At 43.8% G+C, this 8,864-nt stretch overlaps 1 protein-coding gene across 1 annotated transcript; it reads right to left on the bottom strand.

Moving 5' to 3' along the window:
• Window positions 1–772: 772 nt before the first annotated feature.
• Window positions 773–6,349, bottom strand: LOC145354871 (transcription factor SOX-8-like). The gene is made up of 3 exons (XM_080206430.1): window positions 5,505–6,349; window positions 3,398–3,654; window positions 773–1,543 (listed from the first exon to the last, which is right to left on the bottom strand). The coding sequence occupies exons 1-3, from the start codon at window positions 5,954–5,956 to the stop codon at window positions 816–818; spliced, it is 1,437 nt and encodes a 478-aa protein (XP_080062556.1). The 5' UTR covers window positions 5,957–6,349; the 3' UTR covers window positions 773–815.
• Between the last annotated feature and the right edge of the window lie 2,515 nt (window positions 6,350–8,864).

Raw genomic sequence — 8,864 nt, forward strand, 5'->3', positions numbered from 1 at the left:
ACCATTTTCTCCAGAAATTCAGCAAAGGTGATAAACACGTGATTCCAAAGCATGTAACATGTTTAGTAAGGTACAGCGTCTGCTCTAATTTCAGAAAACACCAATCAGAATCAAGAACTATATCTCTTCCCATGGGAAATAAGTTAACAGACTCATTTTCCCTCAAGACACACTCTCCATTGTTACACGCAAATTCCTGATCCCATGTGAACGTCCAATATTTTTTGCCGCTGGATTTATTCCAGATAAACGGAGGGAAAAAAATACATAAGATAAATATACATTTCAACAACTTTCTAAAGGTTCAGAAATGACATGTTTCAAAGCTGAAGAACTCATCAACACTTGCAATATATCATTTCACAAACACAAGCAATAAAACAAACTGGGGGGGGAGAAATAATCAGTTTGCAGAATTTGACCAATTTCACTTCAGCATTCTTTGTCCTCACAGAGGATTTTAGAAATTCCTATTTTTTTTGTCTGTAATCAACCTGGAATCTGTCCGTACCAAAAGCTTTGTGTTCCTTCTTTTGTTGAAACTAATAAAAAAAGCAAGTGGTGGTTTTCATAAGCCAGGATTGGCAACCTTTTCAATCAGCAGGCACTTAAACTGGGATGGCACAGTGCTCCACTTGTTCAGTCCTTCATTAGTGCATAATGCCATGGAAGACTGCATCAGTCTCAAGGTTTCTTGAGTTCACTGTTTCCCCGACTACTCCCGACTCCTCGCAACCCCCACCCCATTTCGCTCCCCCCACCCCCACTTCCCTCCTGCCCCCAACCCAACACTTTTCTTGGCAGACGAAGACTTCCTATGGCCTGGTGAGGGTCGTGTAGACTGGCTGGTCCCAGTTGGTCGGACTGTGGGATGGAGGAATGGACAGAGTATTCAGGAGGGGCGAAGCATAAGGGCGACGGGATGAATGGAAATACGGGTACTGGTAGATGCTCGAAGGGTAGCCAGAATAAGGATTGTAGTAATTGGGGGTCTGGACATCTGAATAGTCACACTGGGAGCCAGAAAAGGCAGCGGTGGCAGCACTAGCAGGCGAGCAACCCTGGTTACTGTAGGAGCTATAATCGGTTTGCGGTGAAGAGCCATGCTGTTGGTCGTTGTAGTGACTTGGGCTGAGCTGTTCGGTCTTAATGTGAGGCCTTTGCTGACTCGGTTCACTGGAAACTGATGATGAAGGTGAAGAGGATGAGGCACTCTTGTGGTTCCAGACAACTTGGGCTGGGCTGCTGCTGGTTATGTAGGCGGCACTGTAGGAGCCTGCTGGGTTCGGTCCATGGCTGTGGTCAGCCGAGAGAGGCACCGCATGGCCATTCAGTGGTAGGTACTGGTCAAACTCGTGGACATCAAAGGTCTCCATGTTGTTGATGACCTCGCTGCTCAACTCGCTGATGTCCACGTTGCTGAAGTCGATGTTCTGGCGGCCATTCTCCGCCATGGGGCGCCCCTCCCTTTTCAGCTCATGCTTCCCTGCATGGAGGTCAGTTTTGGGGGTGGTGGGTGGTGTTGGGGGCCCTTGTGCATGGCCTGATTAAAAACAAAACAAAGAGACAGGCCCTTACTTAAAAGGTCAAAACTAAACCAATTACACTGTGGCTAACATTGGTGTCAAAAATTTAGTACTTACAGCACAAGAATAGATGGTGTGGTCCATCATGCCTCATCAGACTGATTCAATTATTAGGGGATTTTCACAATAACTTCATTGCAGTGTTAACTTGCGACTAATTTTTTTAAATTAATACCCACTCTCCTACTCTTTCCCTATAGCCTTGCATTCCCCCCCACCTTCAACTGTATAAGAACTTCCTTTTTGAGTGTTACTATTGAATTTGCATTCATCAGCCTTGTATACAGGATATTTCAAAGCATAAGTTAACAAAAGGTTCTCCTCATTCCTCTGAACCTTCAGCCAATTTCTTTATGCCCATTGTCAGTGGGAACTTTTCCTCCCTTTTTACTCTAACCAAACCCTTCATTATTTTGCCTCCCTTTATTAAATCTCCATTTAACCTTCTCTGCTCTCAGGAAAGCATTCCAGCATCTGAGTATCAACCTTTGTTCTATTAACACATCCTGCTATTGTACCTCACTGTCAGCACCTTCCATTGCCCTTCACACTGCCTTTAACACTTGCTCTGTCTTGTGCCCTACACATTTTTGTTGCAATCTCTCCTAGCTCCCGCCAATCACTGACCTTCCACTTTGCTCCTCCTACTGCACCCTCTCTCTAACAGTATAAAATCCCTCACATTTCCCCCCTTCTCTTGATTTCTGAAGGAGAGTCACAGGGACTTGAAATTTGAACTCTGTTTCTCTCTCCATAGAGGCTGCCAGACCTGCTGAGTTTATCCAGCATTCTGTTTTTTTTAATCCAACATCCCTGAACTCCTAACCTAACGAAAATGCTGCGTCCCCCGTACATTTGAAAACTATTAGCAATTCTGTGAAATGTTTTAAGACTCAAACCAATTGTCAAACCTTGTCCATTTTACACAGATATTAATATAAGTTAAAAAGTGGAAACTTTTCATTTTGTTGAGGGACTGGCTGGTCCTTGATGCATTTACCTGCCACGGTAGGTAAATGCATCACACGCAGGGCAGGGTAGGTGTAGGAGGATGCGGCGGCATGGGCTCGTTGGGCCGAAGGGCCTGTTTCCTGTGCTGGGTTGTTCTTTCTTTGTTCTTTTGTAGTAAGACACTTGACAAATACCAAGAGCTCAACCGAAACAGGGAGCAGAACTTTGGGGCAATAGAGGGTCTCACTCCTTAGTTAAGCATGGGACCACTTTTTTTAAATGGTCATCTCAATTTAATGCAAATGAACTGAAGCTCTCCTCAAAACTGCTACGGTACAAGCAAAAGACAGCAAATTTAAATCTTAGTCGTTCTGCTAAAATTCCTGGGTTTCATGAATTAGGTTGATATAAGTAATTGCAGTTCTACCGCTGTCCTGTTCAGAATTCCCTGCCCTTCTCGCTTTCTGCATTACAATTAATCAGAATCATAGAATCGCTACAGTGCAGAAGGAGGCCACTTGGTTCATCGAGTCTCCCACCCAGACGTTATCCCTGTAATCCCACATATCTACTGCTAGTCTCCCTGACACTAAGGCGTAATTTAGCATGGCCAAACAACCTAACTCACACAAGGTGGGAGGAAACCGGAGCACCCAGAGGAAATCCTCGGCGAGAATGTGCAAACTCCACACAGTCACCCGAGGCTGGAATCGAACCCGGGTCCCTGGCGCTGTGAAGCAGCAGTGCTAATCACTGTGCCACCGTGCTGCCCCAATTGAAATGGCTCTCTGCCTCTTTTGTTGAGTCCTATTCTGCCTTTCTCCCATCTAACTTGTAGTACACCCACTGTCCGCCCTCACCTGTGTGTTCAGACGGATGATGTCCATCGGGAAGCCCTCTCCCTCCGGGGAGGCTGTCTCCGGGGTGGCCGCCCTTGTACAGCTGGCTGACGGGCAGGTGGCTTTGCTCAGCGCCCTGCTCCGAGTCCGCCTGCCCGTTCTTCACGCTCTTCCTCCGCCGGGGCTGGTACTTGTAGTCGGGATGGTCCTTCTTGTGCTGCACCCTCAGTCGCTCAGCCTCCTCCACAAAGGGTCGCTTCTCGTTCTCGCTCAACAACCTTTAATTTTGTTTTCAAAAAGACAGACCACACACTCTTAGAGATGTCGAGCCTAAAAGAAGCAGCTCTATGAATGAATCATTCAATTATTTCCGCTCCCCCCCCACCATCTCCCCATCATTTTCCTATTCAAGTAATATCCGATTCCCTTCGGAAAGCTACCATTGAGTAAAACGAGCAGGGTATCTGCAGCCTCAACTCTCCTGTGAGTCTGTTCTCACTAACCTTCCAATTAAACAAACCATGCCTTATTGCCTTCCACTGAGTTTGGTGAGAAATCCCAAGTTTTAGAAACGAATTGGGTGACTGTGAAAGCACAGCCGCCCTTACTCACGTCTTAAGAAGCACTTGTGTGGTCTTGGGGAGGGGAGGGGGGCACTCAAATATGTAACCTGGTCTTAATAAAGAGATCAAGTCACTGGCAGGGTCTTGCTTCCAGATTAAAACACATCTTTTCTTTAAAAAAAACAGGGTAAAACTGCAATATCCTCGCCCCCCCAATCCGATTTCAATCTCAGGATGTAATGAGTATTATTTAATGAGCTAAGCACTACCAGATGGCTGCCTCCGAATCACAGAGGAGGGCAGAAGCGAAATGGAAGCAGGGGTTCTGGATGTAGACTGCCCCTGCCCTGATATTATTCAGCTGGAGAAGAGCCGGGGCGGTTCTCCCTCTCAGAGGCAACTCCAGCCTTCTGCTCATCGCATTGAATTTGCTGTCGAGCCAGAAGAGGGGCAAAACCGCGCCAAAGCCCACCCAACCCCTTCCAGCAATTAGAACCCGACTAGAAACTCCTCCGTTTTGAAAACCCTCCAACAACTTGGCCGCTTGGAACCGATTTCTCAAAGCTCCCCCCCGGATAACCCGTGTGTAAAACACCGAGAGTTCGGTCAAATCTGAACAGATTTAGAAATGAAGTGAATCTTCATCCGACGTGACACGGGCTATGAATAAAATAACCGAGCGCTTTGATCCTTATTCGCTGTGGCTTGGCAAATGTCTCCATGAAGCTATAAACTGTGATCGCTATTTCTAGGGAAACGCTACATTAACGAGGAGGACAATCCTTCACCCTCCCCCTCCCTTCCTCCCTCCCCCAGCCTCCACCCCCAAATAAAAATCGCCAGATATTGTCAACTGGGTTCATAACCTTTAGATTTAACGATGACAGAGCCGAATGAGTGGCTATTTATCAAAGTGAGGTTGAAATTATATTCCGGAGCGGGTATTTAACACTATTTATACTGAATAGTATCACTAGCATTTATTTCAGCTGTATCATATATTTATACTGTATCAGTTTATATTGTATCAGTATTCTCAGGTAAATTATCTATTAATGTTGCATATTGTATCAGTTTATATGAATATCCTATCGTCTCAGTTATATCATACATCTATATATCAATTTATACGTCTATTCTGTAAGTTCTCAGCTGTATCATATGTATATCAGCCTACATTTATATTGTATCACTTTGTATTTATGTTCTCTCAGTTCCCAGCTATACTGTATATTTAATTTGTATCAGTCTGTATTTATATTGTGTCAATTTATGTGTAAATTGTATCAGTTCGCAGCTATATTGTGTTCAACCAGTTTATATTTCTCCCAGTCCTCTCAGCTATATGATAATATTCATATTAAATCGGGTTATGTTTCCATCAGTATCCTCTGCTAAACCATACATTAATATTGTAGCAGTTTATGTTTCTATTAAATCAGTTTATATTTCAATCAACTCTCCAAGGCCATTCCAAACTAATGTATTGTGGGTTAATAATTGAGGTTGTTGATTTGGCGCCGTATTATCTGAATGGGGACGAGCATGGTAAAGGCGTTACTCACCGCCAGAGTTTGCCCAGGGTTTTGCTGAGCTCGGCGTTGTGTAGGTGCGGGTACTGATCGGCCAGTTTCCGGCGAGCTGCCTGCGCCCACACCATGAAGGCGTTCATGGGTCGCTTGACGTGAGGCTTGTTCTTGGAGGTGCCGTTTATCCGCACGGGCATGGGCACCAGGGTCCAGTCGTATCCCTTCAGCACCTGGCTCACCGCCTCTCGGATGCAGGCGGGGAAGCGCTCGTCCTCCTCGCCGCTCATCTTCTTGCCGTTGGCGGAGGAGAGCGGGCGGCCGCAGCCGCCGCCGCCGCCGTCCTCGGGCTCCGACAGGCCGGCGTGCTGAGCCTCGCTGTCCGACAGGGAGCCCGGGGAACCCACCGACTCGCTCTCAGAGCCGCTGCAAGCCGGACTGCACGCCCCCTCCGCCAACATCTTATCGTGTTCTTCCGTCATGTTCAGCATCGACTTGGCAAATCCGATGGGTCTGATTGCAGCCACAAATGTCTGATTTTTTTTAAAAAAAGAGACAAAACTGCAAAAGAGACGCTTTGCAATCCAAAACAAAAAGGCAAGAAAAATCTCTGCAACGATGGAATTAAAAACTGCAACGCAAATAATAAAAAAAAGTTCAACTTTGCGAGCTCAGTCCAAATCAGGATGGTATTTTAAAGTCATGCTTGGATTAGTGCATTTCAAACACAAGGGATGAAGTCCTCTGAGCAGGCAGACAGCTAGCGGGCGATGTCCATATGAGTCACCCACAGAGATGGAGCGCAGTGCGGGGCAGCCTGTCAAATTCCCCTCGGTAAGTCGCTGTGCTGCTGCCTCGCTGCAAACTTGCAAAAGAAACTTTTTTTTGCCAGAAGTTTGTTTACGGCTACAGTATATCAGTCTCTCCTTTCGCTCCCTGATTGGTGCAAGCTGCTATCCCTCTGATTGGCCTCTTCTATTCAGTGGGTGGGATTTTCTTAAAGGAACATTATCCTCGGTTTTTTTCTCTCTTTTCCCCCTCCCCGTCTCTTTGTAAAACTCCCCAGAAAATTTTTTTGTTTCCCCAAAAGCTATTTAAGTATTTTTTTTAAAAAAGTCAGCTCGTCCTGCCGTGGAGATGAGAGGAAAATTGCAACAGCAAACATTTCGGTCTATGGACCGTAATTAGATTTTCCGCTTCTTCCGAATCATAAAGCAAGCTGTGAGATTTCAAATCCCGCCGATTTCACCGGTTTGAACGACATATAAATATTTATATTCAAGGGTATGCATTCTTTAAAAAATAAGTTGCAATATACATTTTCCACACTAAGCGGCTCGCTACGTTTCGCCTTTTTTTCGAAATTTGTATCTAACTTGTTCAATTTTAAAGCATATGGGCATTCAGAGGATCCCATTTGTAAATCAGATCCATCTGAAATAAATATCTAATCACCCTTAGATGTATGGATCAGTCAATCGGCGCCAGCTTGCTAAAATATTGATGTTCCACCTCTAAATGAAATCCAACTCGAGGAAAACTATCGGCTCAACTTTCATTCACTTGGATTGTTTTATTGATGTTCAAAAATAAAACAAAATCGTAAGTAACTGACACGCAGAACAAATTGTGTGTGTATATTTTATGGTCCATTGTAGCGTTTAAACCCGTGTTCAGTACTGTGCATTTGAGGTGTATGCAAAGGGGGGTCCTTTGTTATTGTTTGGTGTTACCAAATTGGCTCAGTAAAATGATCGCTTAATTGCTCTATCACGCTCCGGCTGAGTTTACTAAATAGCAGACAATGTTATCAAATACTTGAAGCCACACTATTGTACAGGAGGGGAGTTGATGTGTAAACTGCCCCACAATTAAAATTGCGTTTTTTGACCTGGACTGTGCAATTTGGAGATTTCGGAATCTGCTCCGAAATTATTTCCAGCTTAGTGATAAAAATATGGAGAGATTTTCAGTTTTTCATGCAGTTAATAACAACTTAAGCGTTTTCCTTAAAAATACATACTTGGATAGTTTTGCGAGCTGAAGTCTGTGCTGCTAAATGATCTTTTTTTTAAATCTCAGATAGAAGACAGACAAGAATTATGTTCAGTCGTTTATTTAAAATTCGTTTTTCTTGCGCGGTTTCCAATTAATTTCACGTTAATTTCTGAAAGATTTGCGTTCGGATGTTTATCTGTGTTTCTCGTTTGTGGCTCATTTCATTTCCTCATTCCCCTCGCTATCGGACCCTTCTTACTCGTATCATCCCCATCTGGAGTCCTGTTGCTGCCGGAAATATTGTGAACAATCGCGATAGGACTATTAGGGGCGGTGGATTAATGTCCGAAACGATATTATTTTCATTCGAAGTTTGAGCACGGGCCTAAAAATAGAGGGCAGCGATCTTATCTTTGTTCGAATCTCATTTGAAAACTCTCCTCACAGCCTTTCAATTATTCGTTCTCGCACTCCAGTAACACCTGTTAAAGCGGCGGGATAAAACGCAAAAGAGTTTGGATAGTTCGGGGAGGGGGTTTGTGAATTCTCCTGCGCTCGCTCACTACTTTCTTACGAGTAACATTCACAATTAAACTCTGCAGTTTATTGTCTGAAGCGGGAAAGCCGGCGACATAGTTTAAACGACTTATATAGTTTATTTGAAATGCGAAGGACATGGAGGGAGCAACTGAAATATCACTGTCTGTTGACTAGTAAACATATAGCTGACACATGATTTATTAGTGTGGTTCATATACACCGGTAGTCTTAATGTGGTCTTTGTAATGTAAAGTTATGTTAATATATGCAATATACCCACAATACATTGGCTTATATGTATATTTCTGAGATGATATGAACTAAACAAATAAAGCATTTTAACCTAACGTGAATTTTCCTACCTTAAACCAGGTTGGATTTAATAGCGCGTTATAGAATGAATCTCATTGTAAAGTACTCTTGAAAAAAAAATTCAAGTAAAAAATAAGACAGTATATAGTAATTTATCAATTTCAGCTGATTTGTGCAGCACAATATAGAGGAGAGTTGAAAATGACAACCAAAGATTTTTATTTAATATTTTGTTCCTTTTTAAATTAGGAATCTTCATGATAAGACATGGTCAAATGTGTGTGTGTGGGAAGGTATGTGTGTCTGCCGGTTACCAAAACCGTGCCTTTAAAGCAAAAACCCTTAACCGATAGGAATGGATGAATCTAAACTGTATAGAGTCACAAGTTCCATTCAGAAACTGACTGACTGCTAGCTGAACAGTCCTGATAGTTAGCCCTTCTCTCCTCATGGAACTGAGAATCAAACTAATGGCGAAAAGAGTCCATCAGGGAGGAGTGTTCACCAATGCTATGCTTTAATATAATTTATAGGATGTATGGGGCAGAA

This window comes from Carcharhinus amblyrhynchos, chromosome 18 (genome assembly GCF_965287045.1).
Source record: "Carcharhinus amblyrhynchos chromosome 18, sCarAmb.v2.hapA, whole genome shotgun sequence".
Lineage (NCBI taxonomy): Eukaryota > Metazoa > Chordata > Chondrichthyes > Carcharhiniformes > Carcharhinidae > Carcharhinus > Carcharhinus amblyrhynchos.